General features: G+C 37.6%; 1 protein-coding gene across 2 annotated transcripts in view; it reads right to left on the bottom strand.

The window, feature by feature from the left end:
• The window catches only part of LOC150086342 (rho GTPase-activating protein 44-like), a 412704-nt gene that overhangs the window by 110315 nt on the left and 277514 nt on the right, over window positions 1-24875 (bottom strand). For both annotated transcript variants that reach the window (XM_090371315.1, XM_090371316.1), the window contains exons 9-10: window positions 18428-18475; window positions 12475-12556 (exon numbers count right to left, since the gene is read on the bottom strand). In XM_090371315.1, the coding sequence (XP_090227441.1) occupies window positions 12475-12556; window positions 18428-18475 (130 nt within the window). The remainder of the gene's footprint in view (window positions 1-12474; window positions 12557-18427; window positions 18476-24875) is intronic.

Below are 24875 nucleotides of genomic sequence, written 5' to 3'. Positions count from 1 at the left end.
TGTAGTACCACAGAGTTGATACGTTGCTCTGGGGTTGCTGTTTCCCATATGTAGTACTTTACATTTGTCAATGTTAAACTTCATTTGCCACCTCTCAGCCCATCTGCTCAACCTTTCCAGATCCTGTTGCAGTAGCATAGTGTCAGTAGTGTCCTTGACAACCCTGCCAACCTTCGTATCGTCTGCAAACTTGGACATTAAGCTTGATATACCATCATCAATGTCATTTATAAATACAGAACACAATAATGGACCCAATACTGAACCCTGAGGGACTCCACTAATAACATTAGTCCACGATGAGCAGTGTCCATTGATTACCACTCTCTGTCTTCTCTCCCTCAACCACCCCTTTATCCATAGCAGCAATTTGCCTCCAATGCCACACTGCTTGGGGAGACAAAGACCAATAGATTGACAGTAGCCACTGGCAGAGGTGAAAGATTCTTGCACTGCTTCTATTAGAATGAGCAGAAGCCTGAAAAACAAGATGCATGGTATTTCAGAGACTGCTGGGAGCCATTGCGGTACAAGTAAACACATGGGTTGTGTTAGGGTAGCTAAGAATAGAAACAGGTGCAGGTATACTTGCGTGTACACCAATGCTAGGAGTTTAGTAAATAAATTTGATGAATTTGAGGTATTGCTCAAAACATCGAAGGCAGATATTGTTGGGATATCAGAGACGTGGTGTCACACAGATATAAGGGATGCAGAACTGCAATTTGGGGAGTACAACGTCTACAGAAAGGATAGACAGGATAGGAAGGGAGGAGGGGTTATGTTATTAGTTCAGAAACACATAAAAACCAAGGAAGTGAAGCCAGTCGACATCGCTGGACAGTGCAGTGTGGAGTCAGTTTGGTGTGACATAAACATTGGGAGATCAAAATTGAGAGTAGGAGTGTGCTATAGGCCTAATGACTCTGATGAGTATAATAAGGAACTGTACAGGGAAATAGAGTGGGCCAGTAAATCAGAGTGTCTTATAATGGGAGATTTTAATTTCCCAGATATTGACTGGAATTTGGGGGCTGGTTACTCACACACTAGCAGGACTTTTGTGGATTTATTGGATGATTGTTTTCTACATCAGCATGTTCGGGAGGCAACTAGAGGGAGTAATACTCTTGATTTGATTATCAGCAGTGATTCTTCATGCATTAAGAATCTGCAGATAAATGAACCACTAGGTGGCAGTGATCACAGTGTGCTGAAGTGGGATTTACTCAAAGAGGTAACTACCATTAGGGGTAAAGGGAAGGGTTATTGCTTCCATAAAGGCGACTACGATGGACTGAGACAGTATTTAAATTCTATACAGTGGGACCAACTGATGATGGTACCAACAGCAAATTCAAAATGGGAAGCATTCAAAGAACTTATCTTGGAAGCTACTAGGCTTTACATACCAACTAAGAAATATTGTTCAAGGTTTAGGCCAAAATGGATGTCAGATGAACTAATGAGGCATATGGCAGAGAAGAAAAATGCATGGGATACATACAAATTAACACATGACACAGAAGCCTATGATAGATACAAGTTGATATGCAACCAAGTTACAAAGGAGGTTAGGCAGGCGAAGGCAGATTATGAGAAATCCTTGGCAAGGGATGCAAAGAAAAACAGCAAAGAGTTCTTTACTTATGTAAACTCTAGAAGGAAGGGGATGAATCAAATTGGTCCACTTGATATTGATGGGTCAAGTGTTGATGATCCTGCTCAGGTAGCTAACAAACTAAATGAATATTTTGCATCGACATTCACACATGAGGAGTTATTCAGCGAGGGGAATGCCAGAGGTGTATTCAACTCTAGCAGTAAGCTACAGAATCTTGAAATAACTGGGAGTAAAGTGGAGGAGAAACTGTTGAAGATAAACACAAGAAAGGCACCCGGGGTGGATGGGATCTATCCAGTTATATTAAAGGAGGCAGCAAAGGAAGTAAGCAAACCCTTAGCCATAATTATGAGAGCTTCCTTGGACTCAGGGGAGGTACCCATAGACTGGAAATGTGCAAATGTGACCCCAATTCCCAAAGGAGGATCAAAGGCTGACACAAGTAATTATAGACCTGTGAGCTTAACTTCTGTTCCAGGAAAATTAATGGAGGCACTGGTTAAAGAAGCACTGCAGGATCATTTAGACAAGACTTCAGTTATAGCTCAGACAATGCATGGTTTTGTTAAGGGGAAGTCTTGCCTGACCAACTTGATTGGATACTATGATGCAGTCACAAAAGAACTGGATGCAGGGAATAACTTTGATATTATATACTTGGATCTTAGAAAGGCTTTTGATACTGTTGCACATGGAAGACTGCTACACAAATTGGAGCAGTGTGACATTGGAGGCAAATTGCTGCTATGGATAAAGGGGTGGTTGAGGGGGAGAAGACAGAGAGTGGTAATCAATGGACACTGCTCATCGTGGACTGATGTTATTAGTGGAGTCCCTCAGGGCTCAGTGTTGGGTCCATTATTGTTTTCTGTATTTATAAATGATATTGATGATGGTATATCGGGCTTAATGTCCAAGTTTGCAGACGATACAAAGGTTGGCAGGGTTGTCAAGGACACTACTGACACTATGCTGCTGCAACAGGATCTGGAAAGGTTGAGCAGATGGGCTGAGAGGTGGCAAATGAAGTTTAACATTGATAAATGTAAAGTACTACACATGGGAAACAGCAACCCCAGAGCAAAGTATCAACTCTGTGGTACTACACTGACAGTGGTAGAGAATGAAAGGGACTTGGGGGTGGTTGTGCAGACAGATATGAAGTTCTCTGAGCAGTGCAGACGGGCTGCAAGAGTAGCTCATGGAGTATTGTCAATGATATATAGGAATTTTTCCAGCAGGGATAAGGAGGTGATTATTCCATTGTATAAGGCGATGGTCAGGCCACACCCAGAGTACTGTATACAGGTCTGGAGACCTCATTTCAAGAAGGATGTAGAGCTGCTGGAACGAGTACAGAGAAGGGCAACAAGATTAGTGAATGGAACAAAGGGGTGCTCTTACGAAGAAAGGCTTAAGTTTTGCAAATTACAGTGTCTGGAGACTAGGCACCAGCGAGGTGATCTGATAGAGGTGTATAAAGCCTTGAATGGTTTAAGCATGCTTTCTTCCTCTAGCTCAGAAAAATCGCCTGAGAGGGCATAAATTCAAATTGAGGAAAGACAGATGTAGGATAGACGTGCGGAAATTTGCCTTTAGCCAGCGGGTGGTTGGTTGGTGGAACAGACTTCCATCCCTTGTGGTGGAGGTTGATAGCCTAAATAAGTTTAAGGCTCAGCTGGACAGGTATTTTGAACGAACAGAGGGGTGAAGTGGAAGTGGGTTTTTTTTTTTTTTTTTTTTTTGGCTGATGCTGCATAAGCTTGCTTTCTTGCATCAAATGCCTCTACTAATGCTAATGCTAATGCTCCAATTTGAAATTCGCTCATTTTATTGACAACACTTCTAACATTACTATATAAACAATTAAGATTTACTGTTTTTGTATATTTAACAATCCTAACACAACCCTTGAAGTTTTTTAGGCTCTCTTCCGTGGCATTAGCTACCAGCTCACTTGAAACGTTTCTGCCCCCAGAACATCTAGATAACATGTCCAATTGAGGTAACAGATAACAACTCTTGAGATATGTGCAAGAGTTACTTTGACCAATATTATCAGATAAATGTGTGTTAGTATTACCCACATCCCCCCTAACTAGCAGTTTCCCTGAACCTTAAGAGGTATCCTGAATAATACTGGCAAAAACATTTGCACAACCTTTGTTTAAGTGTATCCCGTCTCTACAAAACAAATTCCTTCTACCTACAAAGTGTGGGCCATGCTGATAGAAATTTCTCCCCTAAAGCCTTGCAGAGTCCTTCAAGTCTTGAGTTAATCCACAAGGCTTTTAACATATAATCCCTCCTATTGTGTCTGGGCAGAATTGCAGACACATAGACATTGTGGCCAATGTCTATGTGTTTGCGATAATATATAAAAATACAGGACCATGCTGAGGAAATGCTGCGTTGGAAAAATACAGGAAGTCCTGTATTTTTCCAACAAATCGTCAGATCGTGTACGTTTCATGTCATTAGTCCCCACACGAATAATAATATTCTCTTTACCCCCCCCCACCTTAAAATCTGACAATCTGTTGGTGACATCATTAATAGTTGCTGCCGGCAGACATACCTTGGTTCTACTCCACCTATCCTTATTACAAAAAAATTTCCCCGTTTCTCTGACAATAGAGTCTCCTAAAAAAACAAAGTCTTTTTGAACCAGAGTAGTGTGCACTTGGGTTTTCTGTTTTGAGACCCGAATCGGGAGTGCATCACTTGGTAGATTGCTGGAGTCTTGAGTCCCTGACGAGCTCCCAGAAGCATTATTCTCGAGGGCAAGCACCCATTTTTCCAGAGACTCAAATTGTTTCATCAGTGCACCAAATTGTAATTTAAGATCTGCGCACACCTTACATCGATCACAAAGAAAAGAATCCCCAGGTGAGCTATGATTAGTCATCAGGTCGACCTTGGAAAACATTCTACAGGTTCCACAATGGATTAAATCATGATGCACACATAAATCGCCATTGGCTATTTCGTGCGAGTCAAAATACCCTGTGATGTGTTTAAGGCAGATCTCGTAATTATCATTATAAAATTAACTAAACATCAATGAAAATTAACTTTAAAAAATGATATCTATAATATTATAAAAATCAAACTGTTACAGGAAAACCTATAGCAAAATAATCCAACAATATACTAAATAAATCAAATATTTAAAAGCAATAATCAACAGTAATCCAATCCACTTAACTGAGGAGCACTGACGAAGCGTGTCCGCTCACCTCAAATGCCAACATTCGAATGTGAAGTGTTGAGATGTCGAGAGCAACTGCTTGTGTTTCCCCGAACTTTTCGATTGAATCTGTCCATAAATGGGTAACATAAGCCAGAATACCACCAGTGGATCGACATTGATGGAATCCATACTGGTGATCACTGATCAGACGAAAGGTTTCTAGGTAGTTTAAGAGTTGGCGGTTAATTGATTTCTCCATTACTTTAGAAAGAGTAGAAGTAATTGCAATGGGACAATTATTTCATGGGAGGGATTTATCACCCTTTTTAGTAAATGGCTGGACATGAGCAAATTTCCAAGCAGAAGGAAAAACACCTTTGGAATAAGAAAGTGAAAAAAGGTGGCAAAGAACAGGAGTAAGTTTTTTTTTTTTTTTTTTTTTGGTATTTGTTGGCGCATCGGCTTCTGTGACCATAATGCACCTCCCAAGGTTTTTGCAGTTCTTTGATCCATGCCCGAGGCGGGATTCGAACCCGCGACCTTTGGGTTGCCAGGCAGGCACTTTAGCCACCTGGCTAGCCCGGTCGGCACAGGAGTAAGTTCAGGAGCCCAGATTTTGAGAACAAGTGAAGAAATACAATCAGGACCTTGAGTTTTCTAAGCATCGAGATTCATCAAAATCCTTCTGATTTCCTTTTGACGGAAGACCACAAGAGGCATTGATTGGAGCGTGTTGGGAATGGTGGGAGGTGTTTTACCAAGATCATTGATACAGGAGTTGGAAGAAAAATGGGATGCTAGCAGGTCAGCTTTATAATTGGCTGAAGTGACAACAGAACCATATGGTTTGGACAGAGGTGGGAGCAGAGATGGGCAAAAGTTGCGGCCAATAGCTTTGGCAAGAGACCAGAATGCTCGGCTACCATTAGCCTGTTCAAACTCTAGTTTGGACTGATTAATAACTGCTTTACAATTGTTGCGAGCTTTGGTGTAGGCAGAAAATGAAACTGAAGAATTAGAAACAAGCCAATTACGATATGCAACATTCTTCTCTTGAACAGCCTTAGCACATTTATTGGAAAACCAAGGTTTAGATAAAGGACGCGATTTTAAAGTGGTGTGTGTGTGGAATAAAGGATTCCATTCCTACAAGAATAATTTCACTGATACGATCTGAGAAAACGTTGACATCAGAAGTTTTGAAACAGTAATCCGACCAAGGGAAAGAAGAAAAGAAATCTCGCAAGTCATCCCATTCTGCATTCTTGTAATGCCAAACAATACGAGGTTGGGAATAGCCATGAGATAAAGGCTCCATTGGAGAAGAGACAATCACCAAGTTGTGATCTGAGGTGCCTAAAGGACTACTCACTTCAAGTATCACCTTTGAGGCAAAAGGAATCATACAGCGAATAATTTGGGCAACTGAGATGAGCAGTGGCCAAATCAATCGATAACTGAGATTCTATCAGAAAAAGTACCATGGGGTTTAGCAGACTGAAAATTGGAAATGGACATCGTTGAGATTAGAATTCAGACCACGTATATTTGTGAAATGAACTAGGAAGTGTTTGGGAGGTTGAGATCTTTTCGCAGATAAGCTTACTCTATTAGTCTGACAATGCTCTATTAGTTTGACAATGCAATTTTACTATCGAATACATGGTGTATTCGATAGTAAAAAAAGTGGGTATAATGAAATTTATACCCAGATCCTTGACATAACGTGGCCTCGACAATGCTCCCCGCATACACGCTACTCGGACTCCCTCCAGTCACTGTCTGGCAGAGTAGAGATAGCAAGATTATACATTAGCTGATCCGGAAGCCTCCTAAAGAGTTACCAATAGGTTCGGTCCGGTGTACTAACTAGCGGGCCGCCTGGGAATACCGTTTTAGAGCTGTACCCTCGAAATGTAAGGAAGATTGGATCTCGCCATGATGATCATCATAACCTCAAAAGTCATCAGTCATACTGCATGGTGGAAGAGATGGGGAAGGGTTCACCGGAACTTAGCTCTGGAGACTAAACATGGGTTCCACAACTTCAAGCCTCCAATAAGCACAGTGGTGGTATTTTACCGGTTGATGAGAGTCATTAACCACCTAGTATTTTCTGCTAACACAGAGGGGTGGCATTCCTCCATGTGGTGTGGGTGCCACACCTCGACCCCTGCTTACATTGGTTCACATCTGGGTGGTCACTCACAATGTGCATGGAGGTTATACCCAGGGTTACTAACAGTCCTACCATCATGAAGGTGCAAGCAGAGGATTTGGCTATCACAGACCATCCGGACTTCGCCAAAATTGGGTCCACTTGACTGAAATGTCACCCGAATATCAGTTCCATCAGCGTTTTAGACTCCCAGGTAGCAAGTACAGCTTGTCAGGCATATCTGAGAGAATGTCTGTGACAACCTCAAGGATTAAATCTATGTAAAGTTCAATTCCCGTTAAGTGCACATTGGACCTATTGATTTTCACTGTTCCTAATACTGTTGAAAAGGATATCATCTGCTGTTGTTTTTAAAAATTCTTAACTGAATTGCCCCTGACAAATATGGTAACTGGTTCCCCTCGCCAGAGATAAATGTTTCCTTTTGTGATTTTACCCCAAATGCAATTAACATTTTACAAATGTACTTTTTGTTGTATCTAAATAAGGGCAATTGGAGAGAAACAGGACATCCACAGCAATCATCCTCAGAAAAGTTCTATTTATAAAAATTTAATTATCTAAATTGAGCGAATATACTGCAGAAAGTGAACACAGTAGCTCTGTAGTCACTACATTGGATATATGTGGACCAGGTTTATGCATGATTTATCTATTAAGCATGCTCATAAACATAACTTGGAAATAGTATTGTTTGCCATAACAATGATCTCGTTATATTCATGATTTTTATAACTGAGTTTGTAATAATCTAGGTGAATAAAAACAGTTTATTCACACTTACATGAATTACATACTCCTCTTAATCTGCTAGTTATAATAATATCATTTAGCTGTGCATTATATGTATAATGCACAAGAATAAGAGGTTTTTTTTTTTAATGAAAGAACTTATGGAGATATGGGATTGTAGATTACAAGTTAGCAATCATACTTTTAGAATAGAGTTACAAGTATGATTGCTATATTTACTGCTTTCAAGCAATTTCTCAGAAAATAAGTTATATATTCTTCAGCTTCAGAACCCAGACTAGAGCAGCAAAGTAACAGGAGTGCTGTGGCCCAGGGGAGAAGTAAGGGGACGATTCTGCAACACATCAGAACCTAAAAAAATGTGCAATCTGTGAAATATTTGAGAACCTCTCTGGAACAGGACTTGATCTAGCCAAGGAGAGTGTGTGTGTGTGTGTGTGTGTGTGTGTGTGTGTGTGTGTGTGTGTGTGTGTGTGTGTGTGTGTGTGTGTGTGTGTGTGTGTGTGTGTGTGCACGTGCTAGGTGCAGAGAGTCAAGGAATTAGGTGCCAAGTCAGCATTCTGATGGGCATCTATGAGTAGGGTAGATGCCCTCAAAGGAATTAAAATGGGGGAGGGGGCCCCATCAAACTCTCAGCAGCCTAACTCAATGCCAGAGCATTGCATCAGGCAAAACAGTGGAAACCTTTAAGGCAGAATGTACTATTCCCACAAGAGATAGTTATTGTCGGTGACTCAATTGTCAGGAAGACGGGAAATATGTGCAAAAAGGATGGATTGAACAGGACCAGAATATGTCTGCTAGGGGCAAAGATTGATGACTTTGTAGAGCAGATATCATCTTTAGGGGCACAAAGGGTGATACTGTTGTACACATTGGCACCAATAACATTAAGAGTAGATCTGCAGATTTACTTATCAAGTACAGGTCAATATTGAAAAATAGTCATGAGTCAGGGTTAAATTTGAAAGTGTTCTGCAATTCTGGACAGAAAATAAAGGAGGGAGTATATGATGAGAGCCTTGTCAATCAATTCGGCCCTGTAGAGATTGCGCAAGTCTGATGAGGTAGAATTTTTCTCGGCGTGATCTGTGCTTGTTAACAGGAGAGATTGCTTCTACAGGGATGGGATACACTTAAATAGAAAGGGTGCAAGAATATTTGCTGATGCTATTGAGGCAGTGTTAGGTGGGTCAAAAAACTGCTAGCTTGGGGAAATTCATAGACTAAGAGATTGGCATTGGAGAAGAGCAGCCTGTACTTCAGTACTGCTGGGAGTCATCATGGAACAAATAAATATATGTGCTGTGATAGGGTAACTAAGTGTAAGGACAGGTGCATATATACTTGCATGAAAACCAATACTAGGAGTATAGTAAATAAATTTGATGAATTTGAAGGGCTTGTCAAAACATCAAAGACATACTGTTGGGATATCAGAGACGTGGCACCACAGATATAAAAAGAATGCAGAATTGGAATTCAGGGAGTACAATATGTACAGAAAAGATAGACAAGATAGAAAGGGAGGAGGGCTTATGCTATTAGTTAAGAAACACAAAATTTAAGAAAGAGCATCCAGTTGATATGGGTGGACAGTGCAATGCTAAGTCAGTTTGGTGTGACATAAGCACTGGGAAAGCAAAACTGAGAGTAGGAATCTGTTATAGCTCTAATGACTATGATGAGCAACTGTACAGAGAAATAGAGTGAACCAATAAATTATATTGTCTTATAATGGGGGGATTTTAACTTCCCAGATACTGACTGGAACTTCTGGATTGATCACTCGCACCACAGCAAGAATTTTCTGGATTTACTGGATAATTATTTTCTACTGCAGCATCTTCCAGAGGCAACCACAGGGAGTAATATTCTTGATCTGATTATCAGCAGTGATTATTCATTGCATTAAGAATCTGCAGACAAAAGAACCACTTTTTTTTTTTTTTTTTTATTGTATGATGTGAGCAATACACAAAGGAACCAGTTTTTTCCTGCTTCCTTCGTGTATCGTGGCCATGAGATCCAACCGGATAGGGCGGCACCATCGTGATATCCAAGCCCAAGGCAGGATTCGAACCCACGACCTTTGGATTGCCAGGCAGGCACTTTACCCACCCAGCTAGCCCGGTCGGCAAAGAACCACTAGGTGGCAGTGATCGTAGTGTACTGATATGGGATTTACTCAAAGATGCAACTACCATCAGAGGTAATGGAAAGGGGTTTTTTTTACGTAAAGGTGACTACAGTGGCCTCAGACAGTTGTTAAATTTTATACAATGGGACCAACTGATGATATTACCAACAGCAAATTCTAAATGGCAAGCATTCAAGGAATGCTTGCCATTTAGAATTTGCTACTAGGAAGCTACTATGCTTCCGGAAGCTACTAGGCTTTTCATACCTACTAAGAAATACTGTTCAAGGAAATACTGTTTGGCCTACATGGACATCAGATGAACTAATGAAACTGGTAGCAGAGAAGAAAAGTGCATGGATGCATATAAATTATCAGAAGACACAGAAGCCTATGGTAGCTAGTCTGCAACTGGTCACAAAGGAGGTCAGGCCAGCAAAGACAGATTATGAGAAATCTTTGGCAAAGGATGCAAAGAGGAACAGCAAAGACTTCTTCACTTATGCAAACTCTAAACTGAAGGGGATGAATCAGATTGGTCCACTTAATATTGATGGTTCAACTGTAGATGATAATGCTCAAGTAGCTGACAACCTGAATGAGTATTTTGCATCTACATTCTCATGTGAGGGGTTAGCATGGAAGGAGAATGCTAGAAGTTTATCTAACTGTAACAGGAAGATAAGTGATTTTGTAATAACTGAGAGCAAAGTGGAGGAGAAATCACTGAAGTTAAACGTAAGAAAGACACCTGGGGTGGATGGGATCTATCCAGTTATATTAAAGGAGACAGTAAAGGAAGTAAGGAAACCCTAAGCTATGATTATGAGATATCCTTGGACTCAGGGAATAATCCACATGGACCAGAGAAGCGTTAATGTATCCCCAATTCATAAACAGGGATCAAAGGGCGACACGAGTAATTACAGACCTGTTAGTTTAACTTCTAATCTGGGAAAAATAATGGAATCACTGTTTAATGAAGCACTGTTGATACAGTTGCAGATAAAAGACTGCTGTACAAATTGGAGCAGTGTGGCATTAAAGGCAAGTTGCTGCTTTGGATAAAGGGATGGTAATCAATGAACACTGCTCTTCGTGGACTAATGTTATTTGTTAAGTCCCCAGGGTTCAGTGTTGGGCCCATTGTTGTTTTCTGTATTTATCAATGATATTGATGAAGGTATATCAGGCTTAATGTCCAACTTTGCAGATGATATAAAGGTTTACAGGGTTGTGAGCATTAGCGCATGATGTAAAGGCACATGATGCAAGAAAGCAAGCTTATATAGCATCAGCCAAAAAAAACCCTTCTTATTTCACCCATCCACTTGCTCTAAATGTTTGTCTAGTTCTATCTTGAATCTATTTAAGCTATCAACTTCTACAATGACAGATGGAAGTTTGTTCCAGCAATCAACCACCCGATGGTTAGTGACAGTACACTACTGCAACAGGATCTAGAAAATGTGAATAGATGGGCTGTGAGGTGGCAACTGAAGTTTAACATTAACAAATGCAAAGTACTGGAGGCCTCATTTTAGGAATGATGTAGTGCTGCTGGAACAAATACAGAGAAGAGCAATGAGATTGGCGAGTGGAACAAAGGGTTTCTCTTGCCAAGAAAGGCTTAACTTCTGCAAATTGCAGTGCCTAGAGACTAGGCACCTGCAAGGTTATCTGATTGGGGTGTATAAGGCCTTGCTTGAATAAGGTTTGAGCAAGCTCAATGCTGATGGGATTCTTCCTCTTGCTCAGATTACGCACCTGAGGGGTCATAAATTCAAATTGAGGAAAGACAGTTGTAGTACAGATGTGCAGAAATTTGCCTTTAGCTAGTGGATGGTTGATTGCTGGAACAAGCTTCCATCTGCCATTGTGGAATGAGACAGCTGAAATAAATTCAAGGCAGAACTAGACAAACTTGTCTATTCCAGCTAAGTAAATTCTAAATTTCACTGCACCTACTTCACAATTATTGTCACTTCCTTGCATTTTACAAAAATATAAAGCAATTTTTTTTTCTCACACTACTGAATTGTTTCAATGTTACCAATGAGGATACACAGGTAAAGCTGCTAATTATGACTTCATTATCACACAGAATGATTAAGAAGTCTTCCAGAACTTTAATAGATTACTCATTAGTGAAAACAAAAATTTGCAGCTATTTAGTTATTCTTTATCCGATGTAGTTATCTTAAATTCCTCCAATTAATTGCTGGTGAATTTGCCTTTGAAATCCAAGAAATGTAAATCTTAAAATCTTATTTCATAAATCAAAACATTTTTTTTTTTTTTTTATTGTGGCCACATTAAAGTAATTATAATCTAAAGGGAACATCTTGATCACATCATTTCAGAGTTGCTAACAATGATATATAAAGAATACAATTCTAGCCTTATGATCCACCAACTAGTACTCAAAGCATCACTGAAAAACATTTTCCTGTGTGAAATCTATTGCAACAATTTAACTAGCATTTACTTTGCATGGATATGCTTTATTACATTTTAAAATTAAGATAAAAATATTTCACATAATTTCACAAACTGAACATAAATATGTATATTAAATGTTGTACCTGCAACAGCATGTGGATCACGTACATATTCTGGATCTCTTATATATTCATACATATCTGCAATTCCAGCATCAAAGGCACTCTAAAACAAAATAAAGTTTTTTTTTTTTTTTTTTTTAATTTTAAAGTATGTAACTAATAAGAAATCTTAAGTACTTCTGATATTAGAATAGTGAAATTAAAAGATGAATATCATAATTTCACTATGATTTAGAAAAGCTTTTTCCTAATTTTATTTTAATAAATTTATTGTGCCATTACCTAGTTAAAACAAAAAGTTGTAGTTATTACAGTTGTTTTTCTAATGCCATTATCTTATTTTTCACTGATTGCTGAAAAACTTGCTCTGAAGCAAATACAATAAAAATATTGAGGCAATATTGAAGCAAATACATAACATTTTCAAGTGAAGGTCAGTAATTGAAAAGAAATACAAAATTCATTAAATTCTTCTTTCATAAACCAAAACATTTTTCATTGAGGTCTAACATAAAGTAATCCAATAGGAACTACTGGATATCAGGCATAACTAGTTGACAGCAATGTAAGTATAAAAATAAACAGCCTCTTGGAATTGCCATACTGTGATAACAGTATGGCACTTCATATGATACGTGCTAATTAATGATTTATCAAGTAGTATGTCTGGATGCATGTGTATTCACACTCTTATTTCATGTTGTATGGACGGAAAACCTGGAAAAATTTGTGTGAACATATCCGACTTCCCCTGCCTGAGATTGGCTAATTAGAGTTGCAACTGAAAGGCTTTTAAGAATTCCTCATATCTCCAATCTGAAAGATTTAAACCTAGACCTCTCCACATGAGTCTAAAGCATCCTCCACAACAATATGATGAATCCATTATATTTTCATGGATGACTTCTCACAAGGTTGAGCTGATAACAGTTTAAGCACACAGAGTGTTTCAGTTAAAAGGCATTGGGTTCTATCTTATTATTTTGAAGTTTAGGCCTATTTGTCTGGATCCCCTTCATCATGTTAGGACTGAAATTTCTGAACTTCAAATTGGACTAAGTATTACCATTTAGTTTCTATCCTTAAAAAAAAAAAAAATGTGTATGTCTGAAATGAACACAAACTGATATTATCTGAAGAAAAAACAAAACAACCACAAATATATGTAGCATGAGTAAAGGCAATAATAAAGTGCCCTCATATAGCTCAAAAAAGCAGAATCCACATACTGAAGAGAGAGAGAGAGAGAGAGAGAGAGAGAGAGAGAGAGCATCACATATATTCATTGTGTTTGCTTCTTTAAATAAAAAATTGGTTTATATCAATTTCAGATGCCAAATGACATTTTTTGTCTAAGTTGAGACAGAAAACAACTTTCCCATTGAGACAAAAAAGCAGTTGATTACACCAAATTTAAATTTAGAAATCATAAAATTTTAACAGTAACACTCAGTTCAATTTGAAAAATTGTGTGTAGTAGAAAAAAGCTCATCCTAAACATGTGGACTGACAACTAAATGTGTATTCAATTCCTTCACTTCTATGGGCTCTGAACTGGTCCTAAATGAGAAGAGATGGTTTCCTTACAAGACCACCAGGACCACCGTTTATTACATGAGAAAATTTCCTTGATCACATGTCATATTTTCCACTATCCTAGAAAAACTACTGCAATTTTCAATGGTTTGAAAGTTTTTCCTCTAGTATAGAGCTAAGAAGAAGTTCCGGGCAAAATTTCATTAAATTTGGTCCAGTAGAAGATAAATTAAACAGGAATAAATTTTCGTAACGCTTTTCGCATGACGGTTTTTCATTACAAAATTTTTAGAATAAACCCAGTAAAAAAGTTTTTAATGTCAAAAGTGGTAGTAGTTTTTTGCCATCAGCACAGCAGGCCAAAACTGGTATTCTATTAAGACCGTTCTTTATTTTATTTCAGTCACCTACAATGATTACAATTCATTGTCGTGATTATAGTCACTTCACACACAATTAAAGTACACTATCGTACACGGAGACACATTCAACATCACAGAACAACACACAGAACTAACTGGCCCACCGGTCGTGCCACCTTTTAAAGGATCGGTGAAGTATTGAGAAACCTGGAGAAGAATCTTGAAGCTTCCATCGCCTTCTAATCGCCTGTGTCATGGGGAGGATGGTGACAATACCACTGTGCTACCCGCACAGACTAAACTTGATACAATAAAGAAAACAGAAGGGAGAATAAGTAGGAGTGTATTAATGGCAGAATATATGGATCGTCAACATGTTTATGTTTTTATGTGCAGTTAATAAAATTGCATTCTTAATATTACTCTCTATTTCTTATTTAACTTCATTATTTCTGCATTAAATATATTAAAAATAAAACACTCTAGTAACTGAAAAATCGAAATAACTGTACCTTCGGGGATTCAAGGTGCAGTTATTTCGAAAGTCTACTGTATTACCTGTGAGAAATTTATTGAATTTTTTCAAGAACAAATATTATCTTCCTCATACTGACAAGTTAATGTGTTAACATAATAGTGTAGATCTCCATGCATGATATCTATATCAAACTGTGTGACTAGTAATAGTTACAAAAACGAAATTTAGCTATCTTTTCATCACGTGAGAAATTGATCTTATTTCTGCACAGCTGTTGTTGTCTCCCACGCTGACTCAATTAATGTGTTATGCATCTACTAACATGAATTGTCAATTGTTTTCATTGTGCTAGACATTGTGAATGTCTACCACAATGAAAACAATGTATCTGAAATATCAAAAGATTACTGATACAGTGGATTCTGGTTATTTGGGCCACTGGTTAATCGGGGCAGCTGTTTATTTGGGGCAAATCTTAAAAAACAGAAACCAATCGAGAAAATAGCCAGGGTTTACTTCGCTTAATTAGGACAGCATACCGTTTAATTGGGGCAGGAGACCGCAGCACTGGAGATTACCCTACGATTGTCTCCGACGGTACCACGTGGTTCGGTCAAAATTCTGGAGGTCACAACCATAAAACAATAAAAACAATTAGCAGTCATTTTTTTATTGGGCTTTTCTGTTAGTGAAATTACCGACAGCTGGAATTCTGGGTTATCATGGTGAAATGTGTTTACACTTCCATGAAATCTTCAATCATATAAAAAAATTAATTTTCAGATCTTCTCTTCATTCCTATTTTTAAAGCTTTGTAACTCATTACTCCGTTCTCACTTACGCGTATCGTGTTACTTGCAATTTGTGTGTGCCGTGTTCTTTGTTATTGATTGCTTATCTTTTTACTGTTTTAAATTTTAACCCCTACCCACAAATGTCAGTGAACAGAAATGCCAACATATTAGTTTGTACATATTACAGTATGTATTAATTATTCCGATTATCACGTATATTCTTCCAATTTTCACGTATCATTTAATTTTTTAATTGGTAAAGTAATAAAGGGTAAATTTGTGCTTAATATATCTTTGTTTTTATAGCCTGTGGATAATTTTCCTCCTATTTTTGCTAATTCCAATCGCTGTTTAATAGAATTAAAATTCAATTCACAAACGTGATTACAATGACCAGCGCTTACTACGCATCGTATAGTGAATGGTACTTTACTATGGTGAGTTCGTTGTAACGTGATTTTATTGTACAGTGAATAAATTGTAAAGGGGGGATACATTGTATTTTTAACTATTTATGTGAAACTTCGGATAATTGGGGCAGCCGTTTAATCGGGCCAAAATGCACTAGTCCCGATGTGTCCCAAATAACAGGAATCGACTGTATTTTAAATGAGAATTGTGCAAATTCTGCACAGTATTAATAGATTATCTGACAAAACATTTCTCTTAATTAATATTGACATGTTCTGTATTTGAATGAATACTTCTAACCCATTTACACTGAAACTGAAGTATCTTGGTCTCTTGAAAGTCAAATTAATAAAGTTTTACTATACAAAATACCAAAACTGTTTCTGGCACATTCAATTCTTGTGTGTGTATGACATTGAGTTCAGCATAGTAATCAGGTTGTCAAATAAAATTTTTCCATACAAAACTGTCATAAATCCATTTAGGATAGGACTGGATTTTGGTGTTTGTGGGCCCTACACACTTTTATTCCAAAACGTGCTTTGGGGGGGGGGATCTTTTACCCCTTTTCAACTATAATAAACGACAAACCACCTCAACTGATGGAGAGACCATCACTTAGATTCTTCTAGTTTCGAGAACAGTCACCAGATAGCACATACGTATGCCAACATATTAGTTTGTTGATAGCACATACGTATTAAATTGAAGCTCCTAGAGTCGATTGGGCACATTTTCTCAGCTCTTTTTTCATTAGTCACAGTGAAAAGAGTGAGCTGTTTTTTTTCTTAATTTTTCCCTTCCTTCATAGCCCCTAAAAATTTCATAGGCCCTAGGCACTGTGCCTAATGGGAAATCTGGCCCTGATTCAGGATATAATATTTCACAACCTTCCCTGCCACCGACGTCTAACCCAGAGACCTGCTTGAGGGAACTTGGGGGGGTGGGGGCACATGAGTCCCTTGTCAAATTTCTAGGGATTATCCAAGCCCTTTGTAAAAAAAAAAAAAAAAAGATTTTTTTTAAAATGTAACAGATTATTTTAACCAAGGATGACCCTCAGCTAAAATTCTTCTCAAGCAAGCTCCTTGTTAACAAATGGGCACCACATACCTTAGGTTAAACCAACCAGTATATGATCATGACGTAGCCCAGTGGTCAGCAGCGAGAGTGCATAGCACGCGTTCCTTGAGTGGACCGGGGTTCAAGCCCGTGACCACTAATGATAAATATTTGTATTGATGATTTATTGTAAACACTACTGACTTGGTTGTCGTGCCGGAGTATAAACAGAAAATTTATTTATTTTTTTATTTTTTATTATTCAACTTATGTTTTTAATGCCAAATAGCCAAGCCTTGAGTGGATGACCTATGCAACTTAGATGTTCCATAAGTTAAACTAATATAAACATTTTACAGATAGTACCTTGCAGAGAATGGCTTAATGGTGATTTCTACTTATCGATGACAACTGCGACTACTCCTTAAAAGTATCAGTTATTTTTATTGGTACATTTGTGCTTCAGACCCTACCTGGGATTACTGCCAACTACAAATTAGAAAATCTGTCATCAGTTACACTTCGTAAATGCTACTGAATCTAGTGTCCACAGAAATAGAGACTTTTTTTTTTTTTTTTTTTGTTTTGTGCAAAAGTTTAATTGTTTGGAGATTTTTTTTTTTTTTTTTTGAAAAATTTATCTCCAAACAATTAACCAATTCAAGGTATACAGTAATTAATTGTTGGCAAATTGACTTAACTGCAATATAAGTGATAACTGCAATAGCTGGCAGCAATACCTAACCTAATTGTTAGGAATTGCTGATAACAAATACTTTAATGTCCCATACTAGTAGGCAGTGATTTAGCAGGAGAAGCTTTTCATAGATTTCAATAACTGTGACAGTGACTGTGTATTATCAGTGACAAAGGCTATCCAGGCTCATCCATAAATGTAGGCTTCTTGTTATGGTGTGTGCGCACTTAGTTTCTTATTCTTAAATATATACACTCTTGGCATAAGATTAGTCATGAAATTCTGAATATAATGAATTCCAAAAATATAGAAAGAGCAAGCTTTATTATCATCATTAAGCTTAACTAATAATAATAATAATTAAGTTCAGGACCTCATGCTGTAAAAGCTATAATATGTACAATAACAATGATAATTCACTAAAATAAAATGTTTAGACATCTGTATATACTTCTTAAATAAAATTGTGCTAGTTACAAAAAAGAACAATAATAATTTTTTTTATTTAAAAAAATAAAGTTAATTTTTATAATAATTCTTTTCATAATATGTATGAGAAAAGTTAACAAAGACATTTTTTTAGTAACATTAATAGCAGGTCAGAATTCTGAAATGCATTAACATTTGGTTTTACCTTTAATTTTTTAACTTTGGATGCACTCCCAGCTATACGAAAAAGGCCCTGAAAAATAAAGTTACTAGCAATTATTACACATATCAAAACACAAGTTACAACACAGTATTCCATTACATTTTCTTGAAAAGATAAGCTTTTTCAATGTTATATTATGCAGTGACTCTAGCACATAATTTATCAGCAGACAACTATTAAAAGACAGAATAAATTTAAATCCTATCTTCTATTTATTAACAGATGATAACAAATAAAAATATGATAACGAATTTGTATTGCAAGTTGCAGCATCTGGAGACTAGGCACCTGCGAGGTGATCTGATTGAGGTGTATAAGGCCTTGAATGGCTTGAGCAGGTTCATTGTTGACGGGATACATCCGCTTGCTCAGACTAAGAACCTGAGGGTGCATAGATTCAAATTGAAGAAAGGCAGTTGCAGAATAGATATGCAGAAGTTTGCCTTTATCCAATGAGTAGTTGATTGCTGGAACAGACTTCCATATGTTACTGTGGAAGTTGATAGCTTAAATAAATTTAGGGCTAAACTAGACAAACATTAGGAGTGACCAGATGGCTGATACTGTATAAGCTTGTTTTCTTGCATCGTATGCCTCAACTAATGCTAATGCAAAAAAAGTTAACAAAATTTTAATAATTCTTAGAAATTTCCAAAATCATCAAAAACCTAGAAAAGAAAAATAATAATAATAAAAAATTGTTGAATAGCAGCATTTTAGCATTAGCAGAAGCATATGACACAAGAAAGCAATCTTATATAGCACCAGCCAAAAAGAAAAAAAAAATAAAATTCCTTCCCATTTCACCCATCCATCAACTCCAAATATTTGTCTAGTTCTGCTTTTAATTTATTTAAGCTGTCAACTGCTACAATGACAGATGGAAGTTTGTTCCAGTAATCAACCACTCACTGGCTAAAGGCTAATTTCCACAAATGTATTCTACAACTGTCTTTCCTCAATTTGAATTAGGAGAAATTGTTGGAGTTAAAAATTAGCATTAGCAGAGGCTATGATGCAAGAAAGCAAGCTTATGCAGCATCAGGCAAAAAAAAAAAAAAAAAAAAACACACTTCCATTTCACCCCTCCGTTCATTCGAAATACCTGTCCATCAGACCCTTAAATTTATTTAGGTTATCAACTTCGACAACAAGGGATGGAAGTCTGTTCCACCAACCAACCAACTAACCGCTGGCTAAAGGCAAATTTCCGCACATCTATCCTACATCTGTCTTTCCTCAATCTGAATTTATGCCCTCTCAGGTGATTATTCTGAGCAAGAAGAAGAATCACATTGGCATTGAGCATGCTCAAACCATTCAAGGCTTTATATACCTCTCTCAGATCACATCGCTGGTGCCTAGTCTCCAGACACTGTAATTTGCAAATCTTAAGCCTTTCTTTGTAAGAGCAACCCTTTGTTCCATTCACTAATCTTGTTACCCTCCTCTGTACTCGTTCCAGCAGCACTACATCCTTGAAATGAGGCCTTCAGACCTGTATATAGTACTCTAGGTGTGGCCTGACCATTGCCTTATACAAGGGAATAATCACCTCCTTATCCCTGCTAGAAAAATTCCTGTATATCATTGACAAGACACCATGAGCTACTCTTGCAGCCCATATGCACTGCTCAGAGAACTTCATATCTGCCTGCACAATTACTCCCAGGTCCTTTTCATTCTCTACCACTGTCAGTGTAGTACCACAGAGTTGCTCTGGGATTGCTGTTTCCCATATGTAGTACTTTACATTTGTCAATGTTAAACTTCAATTGCCACCTCTCAGCCCATCTGCTCAACCTATCCAGATCCTGTTGCAGCAGCATAGCATCAGTAGTGTCCTTAACAACCCTGCCAACCTTTGTATCATCTGCAAACTTGGATATTAAGCTTGATATACCATCATCAATATCATTTATAAATACAGAAAACAATAATGGACCCAACACTGAACCCTGAGGGACTCCACTAATAACATTAGTCCACGATGAGCAGTGTCCATTGATTACCACTCTCTGGCTTCTCCCATTCAACCATCCCTTTTTCCATAGCAGCAATTTGCCTCGAATGCCACACTGCTCCAATATGTTCAGCAGTCTTCCATGTGCAACAGTATCAAAAGCCTTTCTAAGATCCAAATATATATAATATCAAAGTTATTCCCTGCATCCAGAGTCCAAAGAAGCTCTCATAATTATGCCTAAGGGTTTGCTTACTTCCTTTGCTGCTTCCTTTAATATAACTGGATAAATCCCATCCACCCCAGGTGCCTTTTTTATGTTTATCTTCAACAATTTCTCCTCCACTTTCTTCTCAGTTATTACAAAATCATCTAGCTCACTGCCAGAGTTTAACTCACCTCTGGCATTGCCCTTCCTGAATAACTCCTCATGTGTGAATATAGATGCAAAATACTCTTTTCGTTTGTTAGCCACCTGAGCAAGATCCTAAACTGTTGAACCATCAATATCCAGTGGAACAATCTGATTCATCTCTTTCCTTCTAGAGTTTACATTGGTAAAGAACTCTTTTCTGTTTTTCTTTGCATCCTTTGCCAAGGGAACAATCTGATTCATCTCTTTCCTTCTAGAATTTACATTGGTAAAGAACTCTTTTCTGTTTTTCTTTGCATCCTTTGCCAAGGTTTTCTCATAATCTGCCTTTGCCTGCCTAATCTCTTTTGTGCTCGGTTACAGACCAGCTTATATCTATCATAGGCTTCCATGTCATCCATTAATTTATATGTATCCCATGCATTTTTCTTCCCTGCCGTATGTCTCATGGAGTCTTGTCAATGATATGCAGGAATTTTGCTAGCAGAATAAGAAGGTGATTATTCCTTTGTATAAGGCAATGGTCAGGTGACACCTTGCGTACTGCATACAGGTCTGGAGGTCTCATTTTAGGAAAGACATAGAACTGCTGGAATGAGTACAGAGAAGGGCAACAAGATTAGTGAGTGAAACAAGGGGCTGCTATTACTAAGGCTTAAGTTCTGCAAATTGCAGCATCTAGAGACTAGGCATCTGCAAGATGCTTGACTGAGGTGTATAAAGCTTTGAATGGTTTGAGAAGGGCAAATGCTAATGGGATTCTTCCTCTTGCTTAGATTCCATTCCTGAGGAGGCATAAATTGAAATTGAGGAAAGACAGTCATAGATGTGCAGAAATTTGCCTTTAGTCAGAGGGTGATTGATTGCTGGACCAAACTTCTATGTGTCATTGTGGAAGTTGATAGTTTAAATAAATTCAAGGAAGAGTTTTTTTTTGCTGATGCTATATAAACTTGCTTTCTTGCATCATATGCCTCTACTAATGCTAATGCTATTTTTACAGAGTGCAGTATGGGGACATTACACATGAACTGGAATTTGGAAGTGATTTCAGTATCGTTTACTTGCATTTTGGCAAATTCATTTGACTCAGTCCCACAAGAGACATTACTTTATAATCTGGAACATGTTGGAATAACATGTCAAACTAAGATGGATCATAGGTTGACTGCAGGAGGGGAGGCAGAGGGCTGTGATTAATAGCTACTTTTCAAATTGGTCAAATGTTAGACAGTGGGGTTCCTTGAAGATAAGTTCTAGGACAACTGCAGTTTACAATTTTCATAAATGACATTGATGAAAAATAGAAGGCATGATGTCAATAGTCGCAAATGTCACATAAAGATTGGGAATGCGGTTAATGATCAGCACCAAGCAGCGTTCCTTTCAGGATAACTTGAACAGGCTTCAAAAATGGTCAGAAAAGTGGCAGCTACCTTTTAGTGCAGCAAAATGCAAGGCATTACTCTTAGTATTAGTAGTGGTAATTAAGCAAGAAAGCAAGCTTATACAAAAACAGCCAAAAATTAAAAATAATAGTAATGATAAATAAATAAACAAACAAACCTTATCTGTCTGTCACCTCTAATAATTTCTCTAATCCTCCCTTAAATTCATTCAATCTACTCTCTTCCACAACACCGGGTGGAATTTTGTTTCAACATCATTCTGACTGAAAGCAAATTTTCACACATCTATCCTGCAACTATCCATTTTCAACTTAAATTTATATCCTCTTATGTGTATTATTTAAGAAAAAACCTGGAGTTCACATTCTGTTATATGCAGACAATATTAACTTCTTTGCTGCTTGCCATTTAGATTGCATTGAATTATGGGAAAAACTTTAAGAAAAGAAAATAACCTCTCCATACACAATCTCAGCTTTACAGATCTAGGAGTAATATTTTCTTCCATCTGCCCTTTCATTTTACTTTAGATAAAGTAGTAAAGAAAGCTTTTAAAAGATTAGTATTCATCAAAAGATTTTCATTGCCACTTAAGATTTAAGGTTGCAAAATATTAAGTACACTTCTTTAGTTTACCATTATTGGAATCTGCTTGCTGGTCTTAACAAATAACAGTCAATCAAATATACATAAAATAGAAAATATTCAAACTAAAATAACATTTCTGTTAAAACTGAATTAGGGTAAACAATATGTTAGTTTCCAATATAATTTCCATCTCACTATCTATCACCTTCAGCCATTAATGAGAAGTTGATTAACAAATGAACTAAAATTCCTTCATAAACTAATCATGGTAAACATTCTTATGCTATGTTACTTTCCTTAATTTCATTGAATATTCTCAGAAAGTATCCCATATTTTTGCTCCAATATAGTGTCAAATGTCGAAATGTTGGACTAACTTTACCTTCAGAGACTTTTTAAACCTTTTATAGAACTTTGGACTAAAAATTTGAAATTAATTAGAATTCTTAATATATTTAAAGAGATTTAACTATTTAAAAGTGTTCAGAGGGGAACAGGCATTGTGTGTGTGTGTGTGTGTGTGTGTGTGTGTGTGTGTGTGTGTGTGTGTGTGTGTGTGTGTGTGTGTGTGTGTGTGTGTGTGTGTGTGTGTGTTATCAGACACTCAGTCTAAAACACTGAAGAATCCAATATCTTTCTATTTTAGAAGATTTAGGAGAAGTCCAGTTGGCTTGCCTCCCTAAAATCCATTCATGCACACCTTTCTTGATGGTAAGCCCATCAAGAACCACTCTACAAGTTTGTTGCCACTTTGGTGGCAACAAACGTGTAGAGTGGTTCTTTTCAAGATGCCTGGTTAGCGTGAAGAGGAAAAAGACCAAACCCTCCTTGCTTCTTGGTACGTTGTGTTGTGTTCTGTTTTGTATTTCTGAATTAGTTTTTCTTGTTTCCATTTTTCGCATGTTTTTGAATAGGCTGGGTGCTCCCCTTTACAGTTTGAACATTTCAAGGTGTGGGCGAAATCTGTAGTTTCGTGTTCTTTAGAATCATATTTTGCACAGATTGCCAAGTTTCTGCATGGCATTTGCGAATGTCCAAATTTCTGACATTTGTAACATTGCAATGGATTTGGTATTAGCATTAGTAGAGGCATATGATGCAAGAAAGCAAGCTTATGCAGCATCCCAAAAAAAAAAAAAAAAAAAAAAAACCCTTCCACTTCACCCCTCCGTTCGTTCAAAATACCTGTCCAGCTGAGCCTTAAATTTATTTAGGCTATCAACTTCCACAACAAGGGATGGAAGTCTGTTCCACCATCCCTTGTTGTGGAAGTTGATAGCCTAAATATGTACTGTCTTACTTGGCAGTTCAGATATCCTGCTTTGACTGTTGTTGGAGGTTTTGGAGTATTAAAGGTTATGGTAAGAGTTCTTGTTGGAATTATATTTCCATCCCTTCAGATATTAATTCTCTTCACTCCTGTTACTCCTTGGCTTCTCAATTCTTCTGTGAGCTCTTCTTCTGATACATTTAAGAGATACCACTCAGAGATCACTCGTCTGGAAGAATTCAGTGTGTTGTTTGTGTGGTGTTACAACTACTAGTAATCCTCCAAAGACTCCCAGAAGTTGCTAGCAACTTCTGGGAGTATTTAGGACTTTGTTTCCACTAGTATGTCCCCGGATCTCAGGTGCCAAACAGACTTGGGAGATCCTACTAGACCCTCTAATGTTTTCTGAATTACAAAGGGAGACATACTTTCTAATGTCTGCTCTCCTGTCACATGTATGTCAGAAACAATGTATGTCGGTATTTTTGGTGGGTGCATATCTGTCTTTTGTCTCTTTGTCTTTGCGTTTTCTGTATCACTACTTGGTAGGGCTTTCTCTTGAAGCCCTGTAGTATCAGTAGTTATTTTACTACTCATATTTGCCCTTCTGGCCCTGGGAGTGTTATTTTCCTCTCCCAGGTTACCAGCCCTGCCATGTTGAGGCAAGAGCAGTGCAACTTAGTGACCAAGCAGCTACTGTGTGTTAGATTAGTAAAAGTGAGAATAAAAGAAAAAATAAGAAAGGTGAGTTTCCTTTCTGTGTCTTCACTTACTGATTGTAAGACAAAGAGCTGTTTCACAAAAATAAAAGGAAGTTAACAATGAAA

The sequence above is a fragment of the Mastigoproctus giganteus genome, chromosome 4, assembly GCF_048544385.1.
Source record: "Mastigoproctus giganteus isolate SK-2022 chromosome 4, ASM4854438v1, whole genome shotgun sequence".
NCBI lineage: Eukaryota > Metazoa > Arthropoda > Arachnida > Uropygi > Thelyphonidae > Mastigoproctus > Mastigoproctus giganteus.
This window is presented reverse-complemented; position numbering and strand designations above follow the sequence as displayed.